The 20,710-nt window shown below is 50.7% G+C and overlaps 1 protein-coding gene across 1 annotated transcript; it reads right to left on the bottom strand.

Annotated features, from left to right (window-relative positions):
- Positions 1–364: 364 nt before the first annotated feature.
- Positions 365–1,327, bottom strand: LOC310887777 (olfactory receptor 14I1-like; the record flags this gene model as incomplete). The annotated part of the gene is made up of 2 exons (XM_083813942.1): positions 908–1,327; positions 365–646 (listed from the first exon to the last, which is right to left on the bottom strand). Exons 1-2 carry the CDS (start codon positions 1,286–1,288, stop codon positions 365–367), a joined length of 663 nt encoding a protein of 220 aa, XP_083670068.1. The 5' UTR covers positions 1,289–1,327.
- Positions 1,328–20,710: the final 19,383 nt, after the last annotated feature.

The following is a 20,710-nucleotide window of genomic DNA, read 5'->3' as shown; positions in this document are numbered from 1 at the left end:
CGATCTGATGATGAGAAGCAGCTGGAACATACCTTTCAGGGAGGAAAGAATGAGCTGCTGGCAAACAGGCAGTCTATGGACAAGTGAGGGAGACATAGAGAAAAAGCTTGGTGTTGACTGCAGGATTCTGCACTGAAGACATCCTTTTATAATGAATAGAAGAAACAGAGGAGGCCACTTGCCATGCGACAATAGGCACATTTACATAAGGCCTCTGAGTCAGTGTGACTGGATTCCTGTCCCTGCAGAAATGAAATGAATTCAAGCACTTGTGTACAACCATGGTTATAAATGACAGAATGCCCCAAAGCACAACATTTGTCTGAGATCAATCAAAGATCACCTGTGGAGAGAGACGGGCACTTTATTTCTTCTTAACTACCACCAGTAGGATCAGTTTCTTCAGTGCCCCTTTGATCTCCTGGTTCCTCATGCTGTAGATGAGGGGGTTCACTGCTGGAGACACCACTGAGTACAAAACTGTCACCACCAGATCCAAGGATGGGAAAGAGATGGAGGGGGGCTTCAGGTAGGCAAACATGACAGTGCTGAGAAACAGGGAGACCACGGCCAGGTGAGGGAGGCACGTGGAAAAGGCTTTGTGCCGTCCCTGCTCTGAGGGCATCCTTAGCACAGCCCTGAAGATCTGCACATAGGACAGTACAAGGAAAACAAAGCACGCAAAGAGTAAACATGCTGTAACCACAATAAGCCCAGCCTCTCTGAGGTAGGCATCTGTGCAGAAAAGCTTGAGGATCTGGGGAATTTCACAGAAGAACTGGTCCACAGTTCTACCACCTATGAGTGTCCTGTAGTGCAGTGGTTTGTAGATGGCAGCATAGCGGTCGTAGGCCATGACAGTGAGAAGAAAATACTCTCCTGAAATCAAAAAAACTAGCAGAAAGACCTGTGCAGCACATCCCGAATAGGAGATGGTCCTGGTTTCCCACAAGGAGTTGGCAATAGCTTTGGGGAGAGTGGTGGAAATGGAGCCCAAGTCAAAGAGGGAGAGGTTGAGGAGGAAGAAGTACATGGGGGTGTGGAGGAGGTGGTCGCAGGCTATGGCCGTGATGATGAAGCCATTGCCCAGGAGGGCAGCCAGGTAGATGCCCAGGAAGAGCCCAAAGTGCAGGAGCTGCAGCTCACGTGTGTCTGCAAATGCCAGGAGGAGGAACTCGTTGGGGAAGCTGCTGTTGGACATTTTCTGCCTGTGGGCCCTGATGACTGTCCCAAGAGGAAAAGACAAGGAAGAGTTAGGACAGATTTCTCTGCACAAAACCAAAGCCATTTCTCTTAGACGCTCCCCAACAGCATGTCCACCCTTTGTATTTCTTGTCAAGACCTTGCCGCAGTTCCCTGCCTGGAGTTATGCTTTCTGCTGCCTGAGTATGCCAAGAGAAGCAGGGCCTCTGTCCATAGACTCTCAAAGTGTTGGTTGTGCTCTGCTGTATCTAGGAACAGGGTGGTTGCAGGGGCCAGACCTCATATTCAGGATCTCCCAGGTGACATCCTTCTGGTGGCTCAATGCAGGCTGAGGCAAGTTGGTGTGTCCATTGGTGTTTTTCCCATCTGTCCTGTGCTTGCTCCTTCTTGATATGGAGGGGGATTACAGTCCTGTGTCCCCCTGAGAAGAAACCAAAGACCTCTGAGAGCAGAGGCATCCACTGCAGATGACTGAGTGCCTCACCTTGCCTCCAGCAAGGTCTCAGCACCCCACTGCTAGCCAAAAAGTTCCTTTTACCACCCCAACAGCCTTTTCCTGCCCATAGCATTTCAACACTTCTCCATCAGCTAAAGCAGAGCTGCTATGGGAGGGATTGCAGTCTGGAGGGCAGCTCACAACTTGGAAGGACATCTCAAGGACTCAGTCAGGTGTCCTAATGAAGATATATCTGGTGAAGGGAAAGTAAGGTCTTTTCCCACCCCCACTATCTGCATTGCCAGAGTCCCACAGGTTAGAGGAATGCTGGGACACCACAGCCCCATGGACACATCCGTGGGATGGGAGCCGCAAGGTTAGTGCCTGACTCTGCAGCTGAACCTGCCATCCCCCGAGGGTCCGACAACAATACCAAGAGCAGCACAGGCAGGTGGAGAAATAAGAAGAAACACAGTGATGGTGTAGGGGAGAGGGACAAGAAGAGGGAAAGCTGGGCACTCAGTCGAGGCTTCCCCTTTCCTAGCTGGACTGGGGAGGCGAGGTGAGGGGGTTTGCTCAGGGGAAGGGATCTGCACTGCATGACACAGCAGGAGGTGCCCATATTGCCCTGACACAGGATTTTGCTTAAATATTTCCTTTTGGTGCCTGCCTTTGTTTTCGCTGCTTGGAACTGTCCCTGCTGGAAACTGTTTCTCTGTCCCCAAGTCTGTGCCCTGCCATGGCTCACAGACCCTGTGCCCTGTGCTGTGTGCTCACCTCTGCCCTGCAGACACCTCCAGGGGCAGGGAGCAGCCCAGGGGCATCACCACCTGTTGTGGTTTAGCCCTGCAGGCAGCTCAGCACCATGCAGCCGTTCGGTGTCACTTCCCCACAGTGGGATGGGAGAAAGAATCTGAAAAAAACAAACAAACAAAAAAAAAAAAAAAAAGAAAAAAAACATGAGGGTCAAGATTGGGACATTTTAAGAGGAAAGTAAAGGGGGAAAAAAATCACAAGGAAAAGGACACACAGAGAAGTGATAGACAGAGGAATTGCACATGACCAGCTGATGCCCAGCCAGTCCCTGAGCAACGGTAACACCCGAAAGAACCCCTCTGGTTTTAGTGCCAATCTTGATGTGATATGGTATGGAATATCCCTTTGTCCAGTTTGGGTCACCTGTCCTGGCTCTGTCCCCTCACATCTTCTTCATCAGAAGATGAAAAGTCCTTGATTCAGTGTCAGCAGTGCTCAGTAGTGTGTTACCAGCATTATTCTCATCCTAAATCCAAAGCACAGCACTATAACAGCTACTGGGAAGGAAACTAACTCTATCCAAGCCAAGATCAGGACACTATGTTTGCAGGCACCTCACACAATCCCAGATGAAACCAGAAGGGTGATGCTGTTCCTGTCTGAAGGCTGATGGTTGCTGAGGTTCCTCTTAAACCTCACGGTGACACTTTAGGAATCTGAGACCTTCCTCTAAACCTGGCATCTGTATTTGCATTCCCATCAGCATGAACAAGAAAAATGCTAAAAAGAAAGCTACAGAAAGGCACAGACTTAAGCATCTTCTTTGATCATGTTAATGAAGAGTCTTCTCCAGAGATGTCTAGGCTGTACTGTGGAGCTGTGAGCAGTCTGCCCCAGGCAGCAGCCTACCACAAGCAGCAGAGGGAAGTGGGGGGGGGAAGAAGATGGGGGGCAGGCTGAGTGCTGAGCCTGGCAGGTGGCAGAGGCCCTGCCCTGGCACACAGCCCCTGGGGCACAAGAGGGACCCTGCTCTGCACCACAGCCCTGGCCACCCCTGCCTGCACCCCGGCTGCACAGCCTGCAGCCAGCCCTGTGAGAAGGAACTCTCATCTCCTGTAACTCTGACAGCTTTGGCTGATAATCCTTGTTCTGAAACTTGTATTTGCCTCTTATTCAAAAAAAAATGAGAGTTCTCCTGAAAGCTCCCAAAGGCTGTGGGATTTGCCAGCAAATCTGGAGATGGCACCAGGAAAAAGAGCTGTGTTGCCCTGCAGCCAGAGACTTACCTTGTTCAGGGCTGGGAAGATTTCTCCCGCGGTGAGCTCTCAGCAGCCCCCCTCCACACTGCCTTTAACATCTCCCTCCCTTCTCTCAGCCGCCCTTGTCCCCTGCAGGCAGTGCCCCCAGCCCTGCTGCGCTGTGCAGAGGAGCTGCTCCTGGGCAGAGCTGTCTCTCTGCAGCGCTGCCTGCTTGCCAGGAGGTCCACTTGGGCCCAGGAGCCCGGCCCAGCTCAGCAGCACAGCTCCAGCCCAAGGTTTCACCGTGTTTTTAATTCTTGTCTCCCTTGAGGTGTCCCTGGGGCTCCAGGGCTGACAGCTCCTGCAAGGCAACAGTCACTTTTGCAGAACTTGCTTTAACGTCAACTGAAATAATGAAGTCAACTGAAATAATCACCAAATGTCCCTCTTGAAACAATGGAGAGAGATGGAGTACAGAATTATGGTTAATCCTATGAGAGTTTGATTGTTACTGAGAGGTGCAAACATTCTCTCTGGAAAACTCTGTTCATGGCCAATAACAAATAGGACACACTCGCAGGGATGAGGAGGGGTTAGCTACCCTTGTGTGGGGCACTGATCCATCTGAGGCATCTCATCCCGATCTGGTAAGCCTTGATCCATGTGATGATCCTTGTGTGATGCTTCTCCTCTCACACACCCCACAAACCCACGGGAGCTTGTTCAGTTGGTTCAGTTCAGTGTGGCCTCTATGTGAGTGAGCAGCTGGAGTGCATGGAGCTCTGCCTGGGGACGAACAAGGTTCTGACAGCGAGCTGATGTGTCAGGAGTAAAGGGAGTGTAGAGACAGGGGACATTATAGTGGGAGTCTGCTGCAGGCCACCTGATCAGGAAGACCAGCAGGTGAGGCCCTCTATAAACAGATAGAAGCAGCCTCACATTCAAAAGCCCTGGTCCTCAGGGGGGACTTCAACCACCCTGGTATCTGTTGGAGGGACGGCACAGCAGGGCATAGGCAATCCAGGAAGGTCCTGTTATGCATTAATGATAACTTCCTTCTCCCATTGATAGCGGAGAAAAGTGTTATGCTGGACCTCGTTCCCAGCAACAAGGAGGGGCTGGTGGGGAATGTGAAGCTCGAGGGCAGCCTGGGCTGCAGTGACCATGAAATGGTGCAGTTTAGGATCCTAAGTGCAGCAAGGAGGGAGCAGAGCAATCACACTGCCCTGGACTTCAGGAGAGCAGACTTTGGCCTCTTGGGGCATCTCCTTTGTAGAGTACCATTGGACAAAGTCCTTCAGGGAAAAGGGGCCAAGGAAGAGAAAGCTGTTTAGTCTTCAAGGATCACCTCTTCCAAGCTGTGGTAGTTTTACTTGGGTGGGCAGCTGAGCTCCACCACAACCGCTCTATCACTCCCCCTTCCTCAAAGGGAAAGGGGGAGAAAATATGATGCAAAGGGCTCAAGAGTTGATATAAGGACAGGGAGATCGCTCAAAACTATTGTGATGGGCAAAACAGACTCAGAGTAGGGAGATAGATAGTAAAATTTATTGCCTATTACTAGCAAGTTAGAGAAGTGAGAAACAAAGTAAAGAAACCCCAAAACCCCTTCTCCCATCCACCCTCTTCCACCTCCTCCCCCCGCGCAGCACAGGGGAACAGGGGAATGGGGTCTGTGGTCAGTCTATAGCGCTTCGTTTCTGACCTTCTCGGTCTCTCTCTTCCCCTGCTCCAACGTGGGGTCCCTCCCATGGGATGCCATCCTTCCCGAACCGATCCTGCGTGGGCTTCCCACAGGCAGCAGCTCTTCAAGAACTGCTCCAGGTATGGCTCCGTACGATGGGGTCCATCCCTCAGGACCACACTGCTCCAACCTGGGTCCCCCACAGGCAGTAGCTCCTGCCAGGTCACCTGCTCCTGCGTGGGCTCCTCTCCACGGGCTACAGCTCCGGCCCAGAATCTGCTCTGGTGCGGGTCTTCCACAGGCTGCAGCCTCCTTCGGTGCAGGTCCACCTGCTCCACCATGGTCTCCTCCATGGGCTGCAGCATGGAACCCTGCTCCACCATGGTACACCATGGGCTGCAGGGGGACAACCTGCTTCACCATAGTCCTCACCACAGGCCATAGGGGAACTTCTGCTCTGGCGCCTGGAGCACCTCCTCCCCATCCTTCTGCATTGACCTTGGTGTCTGCAAGGCCGTTTCTCCCTCATCTTTCAGCTGCTGTTCCCCAGCAGGTCCGTCCGTCCGTCCGTCTGTCCGTCCTTCCTTCCTTCCTTCCTTCCTTCCTTCCTTCCTTCCTTCCTTCCTTCCTTCCTTCCTTCCCTCCTTTCCTTCCTTCCTTCCTTCCCTCCCTTCCTTCCTTCCTTCCTTTACTTCCTTTATTCTTTTCTTTCTTTATTCCTTTTCTTAAATCTGCTCTCACAGAGACACAAACAACGTCGCTTATTTGCTCAGGTCTGGCCAGCAGCAGGCCCCTTACCTAACATGAGGCAGCTTCTGGATTCTTCTCACAGGTGCCACTCCTATGGCCCCCTGCTACCCAAAGCTTGCCACGTAAACCCACTACACAGTGTGCATCCCAACAAAGAAGAAGTCAGAGAAAAAGGCCAGGAGGCAGGCATACACAAACAAGAAGCTCCTGCACAAAGTCGTGTAGAAAAAGGAGGCCTACAGAGGGTGGATGCAAGGACAGATAGCCTGGGAGGAATACAGAGAAACAGTCTGAACAGCCAGGGATCAGGTTAGCTAAAACCCTGTTAGAATTAAATTTGACCAGGAACAACAAGAGCAACTAGAAAGGCGTCTTTAGTTACATTGGTTATAAAAGGAAGACTTAGTGAAATTGTGGGCCCTCTCCAGAAGAAAACAGGAGACCTTGTTACCTGGGATATGGAGAAGGCTGAGGTACTCAATGACATTTTTGCCTCAGTTTTCACTGGCAAGAGCTCTAGCCACACTGCTCAAGTCCCAGAATACAAAGGCAGGCACTAGGAGAATGATGAAATGCCCGCTGTAGGAGCAGCAACAATAGCCCTTGATAATTCTGAATATCCTTTGGATATTCACATCAGCATGTTCCTCTTACTACATCTCCTGAATGTGTTTCTGGCTTTGTTTGATGTTAAACAACTATTGAAGAATACCACCCAGAGGTCTGCACCGAGGCACGACAGGTAGGAGTTGCAGGGCACGTGGGACAGTATGGACAAGTACCTAGGACACTGGGCACCTCCAGTGTTTTGGAACTGCACCCCAGGAAAAGTGCAACATCCTGCAAAACTCGCAAAATATTTGGAAAAAGTAGGCTGTCATCCTGCCGATTCTAGAGAGACATGGATCACTGCAATGGGTTGCAGCCTGACCCATGCCTACCGAGCCACACTCAACTGTAATGCAAAGGCCGGTATCAGTCACCCCTACATCGAAGATGAAACAATGGATGTGAAAGTGAGCCCAGTTAGTAAGGGAAGAAACTCCAGCTAAGAAGGGGAAGGAGGAAGAAGAAGATGAGGCAGATTATTCCAAAGCAGGGCCATCACGGGAACTGGAGGAGGAAGATATCAGAAAAGTGGCAGTAACCACACAATCCCTATCCTCAGCTGAGATGTGAGATATGTGAATGTCCAGGCTATGCCATCCCATCCTATTCACAGACTGTCATCTGCATGGTATTTCTCCTTGAGCTGGACCCCACCCTTCCCACCTCATTCCTTTGCCAAGAAACACCCAGTGGGCTGCAACAGCTCACTGCTTTGGAAACTCCCTAATACATATTCCTCCAGGGTCACTGTCCATGGTGGGGATAGAGAAAAGCCCTTTTCCTCTTCTTCCTCCCATCTGGCTGTCTCATCTGGAGAAAATCTCAGCTGATGAGCTACAGGCCTCAGAAAAAATTTGTTTCTCTGTGAAACTCCAGAGAAATATCCTCATCAGTCAAAGAGTTCACCCAGCAAAGATCTATGTAGCTTGTGTTTGCTTAAAATTGAGAAGCAAACAGTCCTAAAATTGTTGATTCACATGTGTTGCGTTTGAATCAGGGAAATCCCAATCTCAGTGTAGATTGGGGGATGAATGGATTGAGAACATCTCTGCAGAGAAGCACTTGGGAATATTGGTGGATGAAAAATATGATCTGGCAGTATGGCAACAGCATACTGAGATGCATGAAAGAAGTGGACAGGAGGTCAAGTGTAGTGATTCTCCTGCTTAACTTTAGTTTCATGAGACCCCACCTGCAATACTGCATCCAGTGCTGAGGTGCCCAGTGCAAGAAAGACATAGACCTGTTAGAAGAGATCCAAAAGAGGACCGCGAAAATGAAAAGAGGACTGAAAAAGCTCTCCTAGAAAGAAAAGCAGGGGTCGGTACTAACAGGACAATGGAAATGGTGATGATTTAAGTGGGGTATAAGGAATAAACATTTTTGGATGAGAGTAGAGAGACACTGCAACAAGTTTCTGATAGAAGGAGTGGATGACCCGTCACTGAAAGTGTACAAAGTCAGGTTGCAAGGGGCTTTCAGCAACCTGATGTAGTGAAAGAGATTTTTACCCATGGCAGGGGGATTGGATTAGATGATCACTGAGTCCCTTTCAACGCTGAACATCCAATGCTTGTATGATTCTTCAATTTGATGATTCTGTGATCTAGTTGCTGCTTTAACCTTCGAGGAGGTAAAAGATTCCCCTTTCTTTATGTGCCCTGTTTCTTTAGGCAACTTCTGAGCTGTGTTTTTACATAACCTACGGAAAAAAATCCTGATTATCCCTCAAAGGAGGTTAGCATCATTGGATACAGCCTGGACTTAGCATACACCTGAGCAGTGCGTTTTATTGCTTATTAACCTTTATTATACTTTATTTTTGTTTGCTTGCACTTAAGAGTCATTATTCTGTATCTGTGTGCAGCCGTTTCTCTAAGGAGGGAGTTGGTGCAAGGGATCTACAAGGTGCAACTGCAGACTTGAGTGAAGTCTGATGTCAGGAGAAGTGATGCAAGTCCTGGTGGGGCAATGACAGAAATAGTGGGGTTGGAAGATGAGCAGCAAAGATGTCCATAAAGGGTCAAGCTTCTCCTACCTGTCCAGACCTCCTTAAGAGACACTCAGGGCTTGCTGTGTCTTAATAAACCCCAAAGTATAGCTTCTGCAAAGTCCAACAACATCAGCTCCTGAGAGGAGACTGATGAGTTAATTGGAGGCCATGATTACAGGTAGGCCAAGGCACTTTGTAGGTTGCTCTGAGACTGAGAAAATCCTGGCTTTGTTTCATCAACCAGAAAGGCCAAACCCTGATGCCAGTTCTGGGCAGAGAGCTCCTGTCCCTCCCATGAGGCTCCAGGCTCTTCCTCCGGCAGTGGGGTGTGGGTTATGCAGTGCCAAGTGAAAGACAGTGGTGTGACACCTCCTGGCCTCCCTCAGGAGGTGCAAAGAGGTGATGAGGCCCCATTGCTAATAGGACAACATGTCTCCTCCTAGGCCTTGGTGGCAGAGAGAACTGTCAAAGCCAAGGGGTCAAGACCTTGGTTTTCCTGGCTAAGTCTAGCCTTGCCAGTGCCCTTGTCCATCTCCACCACTGGCTGCCCTATGATGTCCCATACCCATCCCTGTTTCCCTGCAGGCTGAAAACATGCATCTTGCTTTCCTACCTTGCTCTCAGCTTAGCATTTCTGTGCCTTCATTGATGTCTGTATACTCTCCAGCTGTGCCCTGAAACATAGTGTCATAGAGTGATAACATATTACCTCCAGGGAAATTCTGACACTAAAGCATCACCTTTTCAGTGATATATCTTCCCTCTCATGCCCTGTCTCCACCGTCCAAGCCTCAATTTCTAGAAAGTTTTCTCTCACACTCAGTTTCCCATGACCAAGGAAAGTTCCAACATCTCAGAAACTGTCCTTCACACAGACATCTACACCCATCAGCCTTCCTGTGGCCAGTCATCTCTTCAGACAGAAGGAACCTCACCAGGGTCTTCCAAGCCATGTGGCCTTCCTGCTGGCCTTTCAGCTCCTCAGATAGACAACCAAGCCACGTGCCTGCTCCCAGTCCCTTGCCCAGCAATGCTCCTACTGATGGCCTATCAGCTCCAGAGGCAGAAGTGACCTCATAGTCACCACCACTGCCAGACACTTCAGTTTGGTTATTAAACTCCAGGAATGAGGGATTCAGGGCTTAGTTGTTCAGATTTGGATTTAGGGAATAGATAGTGTCTTCCCAGGTTAGGGACTGGGCAGAGATTTAGGGAGAGGCTTTGATTTTCTGCTTTGGGAACCCATTCAGTGTTTAGGGTATGGGCTGGATTTTTGGTTATGGTTTTATTTCTGCCTGGGTGAGGGGCTAGGGTTAAGGCAATTTAATGCTAGGAATTAAGGGCTGTGGATTACAGTGAGCAATGGGGTAAAAAACACTAAGTGGTTATGTCTAAGTGGTTATGGGCTTTGTCTTCAGGGTAAAGTTTGAGGTTGGTGATTACTACAGAAGATTCATTTCAGGATGAGAGATAGCACTTAAGGGTAGGCCTAGGATTTATGGTTACTTGTTAGAAATATTGTCAGGATCTAACATGAATTTATTCCCACTAAACGTTGCAGCAGCAGCAGCCTTACCTGAACCCCTCCTAACTCTCCAAAATCTTTCCTTTCTGTTAGCCAAGTCCCTCTTATCTCTCCCAAATCTCCCACCTTTATTCACCCAGCTTTCCCCTGGCCTCCTGTAATGTGTCACGCTGTTGGGGGCAGCTTTCCGATGGCCTTTATGACCTCAGAGGCTCTGCCTCCCTGGCAGCCCGGCTCTGCCAGCCGGGTGTTGGGACAGAAGTGACCTCACAGCCAGCATCCACAGGGCCACAAGGAGCTGTTGTGCTTAGGAGTCCTGTTCCCAGCCCACCCAGGAGCAGTGGGTGCAGGGGATGCCCTACACAATCCCTCAGGTACTCTGCCTGCCAACCAGCTCATGCTTAAGAAGGCCTCCCACATGTCCAGACTCATGTTTCCTCATGCAGCCTTTAGAGAGCAAGGGCCCAGCCCAACCCCTGCTCTGCCAGTCCTCCCTGCCCCTCCCAGGAGGCCAGCCCAGCCCAGACCCTCCCCAGCCCTCCACACCTCCCTCTCCTCCACCCAGTCCAACCCAGCCCAGCCGAGCAGAACAGCCCAGGCTTGGCTGGCCCCAAAACAGCAAATGCAGAAGTGGAGGTCAGTGGCAGTGTCCCTGCTGCTGCCATCTGCAGGAGATCCCATACCCTTCCAAGGTGCAACCTTTTTAAATTATAATAGAGAAAATTTACATGAAATCTAAAGAAGGAAATCTTCACTATGAGGTTGGTGAGGCACTGGAAAAGGTTCTTCAGAGAAGTAGAACCCCGCTTCCCTAGCAGTGTTCAAGGCCAGGGTGGATGGGACCGTGAGGAACCTGGTCTTGTGGAATGTGCCTCTGACCATGGCAGGGGGGCTGGAACAAGAAGGTCTTTAAGGCCCCCTCCAACCCCAGCCATTCCGTAGTTCTATGAGAGTGGAGGCACAGAATTGGTTGTGTAGCTTGTGTTGACAGAGGGATTTCAATTTCTGTGAAAAAGTCTCCTCCCCCTGAAAAACAACAAGTGCTCGGAAGAGATGGGATGCAGCCTGCATCATTTGTGGGTGTCTGGTCTCACAACAGGAAAAGAAAAGATGATTCCTGTGCCAAACTCTTCTTTTGAATTAGAGGAAAAGACACCACTGGAAGTAAGTGTCCATCCCCAGCTCAGAGAAGAAAAAACAGTGACTGCTTCAGCCTGTTTCAAAGTCGATCCCCCTGGAGGCCCAGGGACTTGTCAAGAGCTCCCTGTGCTGCTGAGCTGGGCCGGGCTCCTGGGCCCAAGGGGAGCTCCTGGCAAGCGGGCAGCGCTGCAGAGAGACAGCTCTGCCCACGAGCAGCTCCTCTGCACAGCGCAGCAGGGCTGGGGGCACTGCCTGCAGGGGACAAGGGCGGCTGAGAGAAGGGAGGGAGATGTTAAAGGCAGTGTGGAGGGGGGCTGCTGAGAGCTCACTGCGGGAGAAATCTTCCCAGCCGTGAACAGGGTAAGTGTCTGGCTGCAGGGCAGGGCAGCTGTTGTTCCTGGTGCCATCTCCACATTTGCTGGCAAATCCCACAGCCTCTGGGATCTTTCAGGAGGACTCTGCTTTCTCTACTGTAGAGAAGAATGACAATTTCCAGAGCAGGGATTACCTGCCAAAGCTGTCAGAGGGACAGGACATGAGGGTTCCTTATAGAGGGGCCAGCTGCGCGCTGTGCATCCACGGTGCAGACAGGGGTGCCCAGGGCTGTGGTGCAGAGCAGGGTCCCTGCTGTGTCCCAGGGGCTGTGTGCCAGGGCAGGGCCTTTGTTGCATGCCAGGCTCAGCTCTCAGCCTGCCCAGGGAGCTGCCCAGGGCACTGCGGGGAGAAGCTGTGGGTGGAAGGAGCCCCCCTGGCAGGGCAGGGCAGCATCTTGCTGGTGCCCAGAGGCTGGTGCCTGGGGCAGGCTTCTCACAGCTCCACAGCACCCCAGAGCATTTCTGGGGGAGATTCTTGAAAGGAAAGATCAACAACTGCAGTACCTGAAGGGAAGGCACTCTCTGAGGTCTCTGCTTTCAACTTCCTGCTTTGGAAGGCAGTCAGGGGTATGATAATGGTGTTGTCAGTATTGTAGACGGGACTGAACCTCATAGAGCATTACAGTGAAATAGATTTGTAGGTCTTTGAGGAACCTCCCAATTTCACCCCACACTTTAGCCTACAGACAGCACCTACACCACCTTCATTGTTTCTTGTTGGATTGTTGGAAATCTGCCAGCTGCCTCTGGCCAGTGGATGCCTGATATCCATCCCTGATGCTCCTTACCATATACTGTACAGCAGTACTGACTGCTGCAGAGCCCACAGAGGATCTGCATGGTGTCTGGGGCACCCTGAGGCAGAGAAACCCAAAGCTCCAGGCAGGAGTAAGACTTCTTCAAATGAAGATGTAGTGAGGATGTAGTCTTGGTGAGGATGTTTTCTGTGAAATATGATATAGGTTTTGCTCAGAAAAGTCTCTGTAACATGTCTCTGTCTTTTCCTCCATGGACACGCAAGCATGCCCTGAGGCAGCAAATGTCCAACAGCAGCTTTCCCAACGAGTTCCTCCTCCTGCCATTCGCAGACACACGTGAGCTGCAGCTCCTGCACTTCGGGCTCTTCCTGGGCATCTACCTGGCTGCCCTCCTGGGCAACGGCCTCATCCTCACAGCCGTAGCCTGCGACCACCGCCTCCACACCCCCATGTACTTCTTCCTCCTCAACCTTGCCCTCCTCGACCTGGGAACTATTTCCACCACTGTCCCCAAAGCCATGGCCAATTCCCTGTGGGACACCAGGGCCATTTCCTATGCAGGTTGTTCTACCCAGGTCTTTTTCTTTGTTCTCTTTGTCGCAGCAGAGTTTTCTCTTCTCACCATCATGGCTTATGACCGCTACGTTGCCATCTGCAAACCCCTGCACTATGGGACAATAATGGCCAACAGAACTTGTGTCAACATGGCAGCAGCTTCCTGGGTCAGTGGTGTTCTCAGTGCTCTGCTTCACACTGCCAATACCTTTTCCCTCCCCCTCTGCCAAGGCAATGCCCTGGACCAGTTCTTCTGTGAAATTCCCCAGATCCTCAAGCTCTCCTGCTCAGATGCCTCTATCCGGGAAATTGGGCTTGTTGTTTTTACTGCATGTTCACTTTTGGGGTGTTTCCTTTTCATTCTTTACTCCTATGTGCAGATTTTCAGGGCTGTGCTGAGGATTGCCTCAGAGCAGGGCCGGCACAAAGCCTTTTCCACGTGCCTCCCTCACGTGGCTGTGGTCTCCCTATTCATCAGCACTGGCACATTTACCTACCTGAAGCCCCACTCCATGTCCTCTTTATCCCTGAATCTTTTGCTGGCAGTTCTGTACTCGGTGGTGCCTCCAGCAGTGAACCCCCTCATCTACAGTGTGAGGAACCAGGAGCTCAAGGATGCAGTGTGGAAAGTGATGTCTGAGTGTTTTTCAGAAGCAATAAAGTGTCTATCTTCTTCTGTATATCACTGATAATGCAACTCATTACAGACAGAGATACTGTTTTCATTTTTATTCCTTTTTCTTTTTACTTTGATTTACTGATGAAATGCGGTCCAGAAAGAAACATGATTATTATTTGCGTTCCACAGACAAAGCAGAGCTCTGCAACACCAGGCAATGGGAAAGGGGTCAGTTAATTATTAGTTATCCAATCAGTGAAATTTCATAGACCGCATTTCGTGAATCAGCCCCAAAAGATCTCCTGGCAATGGAAATACAGTGAACATTATAATCCTTGTAGTTCCTTTCCAGATCGGGCCAGTCCATGAGTCTCTGACTCTGAAGAAGGCCAGCTATCTGTGCGCACCCTCCATGGCCAAAGAACCACTTGTGTGGGAGGCAGTCAGTGGCAGCGCCCCCCACCAGCTGGCTCTGCCTTCCCAGCCTGACCAGCACGGCCCTGCAGAGTGCCCCCACGGCCCCACGCACCACAGCCCCCACGCTCTGCAGAGCAGCACCACCAGCTCGGGGGCTGTGGGCAGCATGGGCAGGGGCTGTAGGAATGGCTGCTCAGGCCAGCCCAGACGTGGTGGGCTGGGGCAAGGCTGTGTGGGACATGGGGTGTCCCGGGAGCAGAGCAGGGTGCTGTGTGTGTGCGGTGGTGCTGCCTGAGGAGCTCCAGGGCCAGCACTGTGGTGCTGTGCTGTGTCTCGGAGCGGGACTGGCCTGGGGAGCTGCAGGCTGCCCAGGGGTGGGCAATGTCCTGCAGAGGGCAGCAGCAGAGAAACTGCCACTGACCTCCACTTCTCCATTTGCTGCTTTGGGGCCAGCACAGCCTAGAATGCTCTGCTGGGCTGGGCTTGGCTGGGCTGGACAGAGGAGAGGGAAGTGTGGAGAGCTGGGGAGGACATGGGCTGTGCTGGCCACCTGGGAGAGGCTGGGGAGAACCACAGAGCAGTCTGCGCTGGGCCCTTGTTCACTGGATACGGATATGACCAATTCTAGTCATCATGACTTTCACAGCAACTCCTTCTCTGAAGAGTTCTCAACATTCTCCTAAAATATATATTCAGTTCTTGAATTACTTTTCCACACAGAGGTGGCCATTTCCTTCAGGATGTCCTGGAGTTACTAAAGGCTACATGAAGAAACATGAGACTGGACATGTGGGAGGCCTTCTGAAGCATGAGCTTCAGCATGAAGCATTTTCCTAAAATATTTGCATAGTTCTTTTCCACACATTTCCTTCACTGTGACCTGGAGTTGCTAAAGTCTTCATGGGGAAACGTGAGTCAGGATGTGTGGGAGGTCTTCTGATGCCTGAGCTGGTTGGCAGGCAGAGTACCTGAGGGATTGTGTAGGGCATCCCCTGCACCCACAGCTCCTGGGTGGGCTGGGAACAGGACTCCTGAGCACATCAGCTCCTTGTAGCCCTGTGGGTGCTGGCTGTGAGGTCACTTCTGTCCCAGCCCCTGGCTGGCCAACAGCAGGGAGGCAGAGCCTCTGAGATCATAAAGGCCATCAGAAAGCTACCCCCAACAGGGTGACACATTTGGGGAGGTCAGGAGAAAGCTGAGAGAATAATGGTGGGAAATCTGGGGGAGAGAAGAGGGGTTTGGCTAACAGGAAGGAAAGATTTTGAAGAGTTAGGAGGGGTTCAGGTAATGCTGCTGCTGGTGCAACACTCACTGGGAGAACATTCATGTTAGACCACTGGTAATATTTCTAACCAGGAACCTTTAAACCTGGTGTTACTCTTAATGCCATCCCTCATTTTGGAAGGAATCCATTGCTCTAATCTCTAAATTCAAATCCTACCTTGAAGTCAAATCCCAGACACATTACCTGTTACCTTTAATCTTAACCTATTGCTCTCGGTAATCCCTAGTCCTTAATACCTAGCATTAATTTGTCAGCTTTAACACTAACCCTCATTCAGTAACAAAGCACATAATAAAACCCTAACCAAAAATCTAGCCCATACTCTAAACTCTGACTGGATATTAAAAGCAGAACACCAAAGCCTCTCTCTAAGACTCTGCTCAATCCCAAAACATGGAAGGAAGATCCAATCCCTAGACTTTAACCTGAATACCTAATTCTCAAATCCCTCATTCCTACACACTTATCACAAAACTGAAGCAATTTGGCTGCATGATTCTGGGCAGCACTTGAGACGTCCTGCAGCAATGACTTGGTCTTGGAGGAGGCAGGTGAGGTGACATGGATCCGGTCAGGCCATAGGGCTCAAGGGGCAGATGGGTGGGGATACTCTGCTGAGGTCAGCTGTGCCTCAGGATCCCAGAAGGCAGCAGAAAGCCCATGGCTGTGCAGGTGGGTGTCGGGGCACTTCTGCCTGAGGACCTGATATGCCACCTTCAGGCACATGGCCGGTCTATGAGGGTGGCATTTAGGCTGTCATAAGGAACTGAGGAGCCACTGGCATGCTGCTAGTGTAAGTCTTTATTTCAAGGTCATAACTGCTCTAGTACCTAACAGAGGTTGCACAACGCTCTCTCCTGCCCATCAGAGAAGCTGAAAGGCCATCAGGAGATGCATGGCCTTGTAGGACGACAACGACTTTGCTTTTATTTTGTGGGTGTTGGGCGCCAAGAAGGCTACCTGGTAGGTATGTTCTTATTAGGTGTCAATTGTACCTTAGAAAGTTTGAATCAAGCAGGAAGCAATTGGCTTTGGTGGGGACTGCGAGGTCACTTCTGCCTCTGAAGCTGAGAGGCCAGCAGCAGGAGCATCGCTGGGCAAGGAACTGGGAGGTCCCATCTTTCTGAGGTAGCTGCCAGGTCATCCCTTACCTCCTGGCTGGCAGATGGGTTTTTAGGCTCACATCTGCCAGCGTCTCTCACAGGCCAGCAGAAGGCAGCTGGCTGGCATGGTGCTTGTGTGACGCCCTCTGCCCGAGTACCTGAAAGGCCCATGCAGAAGCTGCCTTGGATCTGGGTTGTTAAGTGTCTTGTGCCTGAGTACATGACTGGAGAACAGCATGTATGTGTCTTGGTTGTGTCTAACTGAGGAGCTGAAAGGCCAGCAGGAGGGCCACATGGCCTGGAAGATCATGGTGAAGTTCCTGTTGTCTGGTCAGCTGACAGGCCCCAGGAAGGCTGATGGGTGTGCATGCCTGTGTGAAGGTTGGTTTTTGAGATGTTGGAACTTTCCTTGCTCATGGGAAACAGCATGTGAGAGAAAACCTGCCTCAAAGGGAAGCTTCGTTGGTGGAGATAAGGCACGAGAGGGAAGATAAGTGAGTGGAATGGATGTGCTAAAGTGTCAGAAGTGACCTGGAAGGAATGTGTTATCCCTCCATCACATTATGTTTCAGGGCAGAGCTGGGGAGGGTACTGACATTAATGAAGGTACAGGAATTTCAAGGGGACAGCAAGGTAGGAAAGCAAGATGGATGTTTGTAGCCTGCAGGGAAACAGGGACAGGTGTGGGACAGCATAGGACAGCCAGCGGTGGAGATGGACAAGGGCACTGGCAAGGCTGGACTTAGCCAAGAAAGCCAAAGTCTTGTCCCCTTGGCTATGGCAGGTCTCTCTGCCACCAAGGCCTAGGAGGAGACATGTTGTCCTATTAGCAATGGGGCTTATCACCTCTATGAACCTCCTGAGGGAGGCCAGAAGTTGTCACACCATTGTCTTTCACTTGGCACTGCATACCCCACATCCCACTGCCCAAGGAAGAGCCTGGAGCCCCACATGAGGACAGGAGCTCTCTATGTCTAGGGCTGGCAACAGGGTTTGGCCTTTCTGCTTGATGAAAGAAACCCAGGATTTTCTCAGCCTCAGAGCCACCTGCACAGGGCCTTGGCCTACCTGTAATCATGGCCTCCAATTACCTGACCTAAGAAGTCCATGGGGCTTTGTTAGTTAGAGCCATCAGAGGGACCAATCAGTGTTTTGGAGGACTTTGGGTTTGGCTTCTGACTGGCTTTCTGAGAGATTTCATCAGTCTCCTCTCAGGAGCTGATGTTGATAAACTCGTCAGCAACTACACCTTGGGGCTTATTAAGATACAGCAAGCCCTAAGAGTCTCTTAAGGAGGTCTGGACAGGTAGGAGAAGTTTGACACTGTACAGACAACCTTTCTCCTCACCTCAAAACCTCACACCATTTCTCTCCCTGGTCCTTGAGGACTTGCATCACTTCTCCTGACGTTAGGCTTCTCCACTGAAGTCTGCAGTTGCACTTTGTAGTTCCTTTGTCCCAACTTCCTCCTGCTTTCCTTAGAGAACAGGCTGTGCTCAGATAGAGAACAGTGATTCTTAATTGCAATCAAACTAAAATAAAGTATGATGAAGCTTATTAATCAATGAAGCACACTGATCAATTGCATGCTAGCTCTAGGTTGTATGTAATGAGGCTCACCTCCCACAAGGGATGGTCTCATCAACAAGTTTTTCCAGTCAGTAGACATGAAAGATTTTAAAAAAACATAGTTCAGGAGTTGCCTAAAGACAGCATTAGAATACATAAAGGAGGTAAAAGCTATGAACTCCCTGTGGCTTAAAGCAACAACTAGATCACAGCATGACAGAGTCATAGAATCTTAGAATCAAAGAATGATACAATCTAGGAACAGTTTAGGCTGGAACAGGACTCTAGGATCATGTAGTCCAATGCCTCTGCCATGGCCCAGGACATCTCTCATTACATCAAGTTGCTGAAAGGCCATTCCATTCAGAATTTCAACACTTCCAGTGATGGAGCATCCACAACTTCTCTGGGAAACCTGTTCCAGTGCCGCACTACTCTCATCCTAAGACCTTCCTTCCTTTTATCTAATCTATATCTACAACCTTTATGTTCAAAAGGCCTTCTTTAAAAAAAAAAAAAAAAAAAAAAAGTTACCTTATGAGTGATAGGATGGAGAAGACAGTTTACTACTTCAGAAAAACTTCCGGTAATCACTTTCCACACTGCATCCTTGAGCTCCTGGTTCCTCATGTTGTAGATGAGGGGGTTCACTGCTGGAGGCACCACCGAGTACAGAACTGCCAGCAAAAGATTCAGGGATAAAGAGGACATGGAGGGGGGCTTCATGTAGGCTAAAATGGCAGTGCTGAGGAACACGAAGACCACTGCCAGGTGAGGGAGGCATATGGAAAAGGCTTTGTGCCGTCCCTCCTGCGAGGGAATCCTCATCATGACCCTGAAGATCTGCACGTAGGAGAAAAGAATGAAAATAAAACATACAAAAAATAAACAGGAACTAAACACAACAAGGCCAATCTCTCTGGGGTAGGCATCTGAGCAGGAGCGCTTGAAGATCTCGGGAATCTCACAGAAGAACTGGTCCAGGGCATTGCCTTGGCAGAGGGGGAGGGAAAAGGTATTGGCAGTGTGAAGCAGAGCACTGAGAACACCACTGACCCAGGAAGCTGCTGCCATGTTGACACAAGTTCTGCTGGCCATTATTGTCCCATAGTGCAGGGGTTTGCTGATGGCAATGTAGCGGTCATAGGCCATCAGGGTGAGAACAGAAAACTCTGCTGAGATGAAAAAGGAAAAAAACAGAGCTGTAAAACCTGCATAGGAAATGGCCCTGGTGTCCCAGAGGAAATTGGCCATGGCTTTGGAGACAGTGGTGGTAATAGTACCCAAGTCACGGAGGGCAAGGTTGAGGAGGAAGAAGTACATGGGGGTGTGGAGGCGGTGGTCACAGGCTATGGCTGTGAGGATGAGGCCGTTGCCCAGGAGGGCAGCCAGGTAGATGCCCAGGAAGAGCCCGAAGTGCAGGAGCTGCAGCTCGCGTGTGTCTGCGAATGGCAGGAGAAGGTACTCTGTGGGGAAGCTGCTGTTGAACATTTGCTGCCTCAGGGCATGGTTGGATGACAAAGGTGGAAAAGACAGTGACAAGTTAGAGAGAGTTCTCTGAGCAAAACACAAACCTATATATTCTGTTTTATCAAAACATCCTCAGCAAGACAAACTGCTACTTCCACTTGAAGAACATGTGCTCCTGCCTCACGCTCTCAGTTTTACTTCCTAAGTGTGCAGAGGGACCAGACTCTTTGGGCTCAGCCAGAGTCAATACTGCCCTACAGCATATGCTAAAAACCACTGGGGATAGATCTCAGGTGCCCACTGGCCAGAGGTATCTCAGTATTTTAGGTGCTGAGCAGGACATCCAACAATACGTCAGGAAAAAAATAAGTATGTAGGCTATAGAGTGTGGAGGAAAATTGTGAGGTTCCTCACAGACCTACAGACCTCTTTGAGTGTAATGCTCCAACAGCCTCATTGACTGACACAACCTGACAAAATCATTAGGATTCCCCTGACTGCTCTTCAGGGAAGCAAAGTGAAAGCAGAGACTCTTGAGAGTGCCTTCACGGCAGGTAGTGCAGGAGTTGGTCTTTCCTGTCAAGAATCATCCCCAGAGATGCCCTGTGCGTGCTGTAGAGCTGTGAGCTGCCTACACCAGGCAGCAGCCTCTGGGCAGCAGCAGGACCCTGCCCTGCCCCGCCAGGGGGCTCCTTCTACCCACAGCTTCTCCCCATAGCACCCTGGGCAGCTCCCTGGGCAGGCTGAGTGCTGAGCGGGGCAGGGGGCAGAGGCCCTGCCCCAGCACACAGCCCCTGGGGCAAAGCAGAGACCCTGCTCTGCACCACAGCCCTTGGCACTCCTGCCTGCACCCTGGCTGCAGAGCCTGCAGCCGGCACCTCTAAAAGGAACCCTCATCTCCTGTCCCTCTGACAGCTTTGGCTGATAATCCCTACTCTGAAGCTTGTCATTCTTCTCTTATCCATAGAAACTCTGAGAGTCCTCCTGAAAGATCCCAAAGGCTGTGGGATTTGCCAGCAAATCTGGAGATGGCACCAGGAACAACAGCTGCCCTGCCCTGCAGCCAGACACTTACCCTGTTCAGGGCTGGGAAGATTTCTCCCACAGTGAGCTCTCAGTAGCCCCCCTCCACACTGCCTTTAACATCTCCCTCCCTTCTCTCAGCTGCCCTTGTCCCCTGCATGCAGTGCCCCCAGCCCTGCTGCGCTGTGCAGAGGAGCTGCTCG

The sequence above is a fragment of the Anser anser genome (genome assembly GCF_964211835.1).
Source record: "Anser anser genome assembly, chromosome: 29".
In the NCBI taxonomy this organism is placed as follows: Eukaryota; Metazoa; Chordata; class Aves; order Anseriformes; family Anatidae; genus Anser; species Anser anser.
This window is presented reverse-complemented; position numbering and strand designations above follow the sequence as displayed.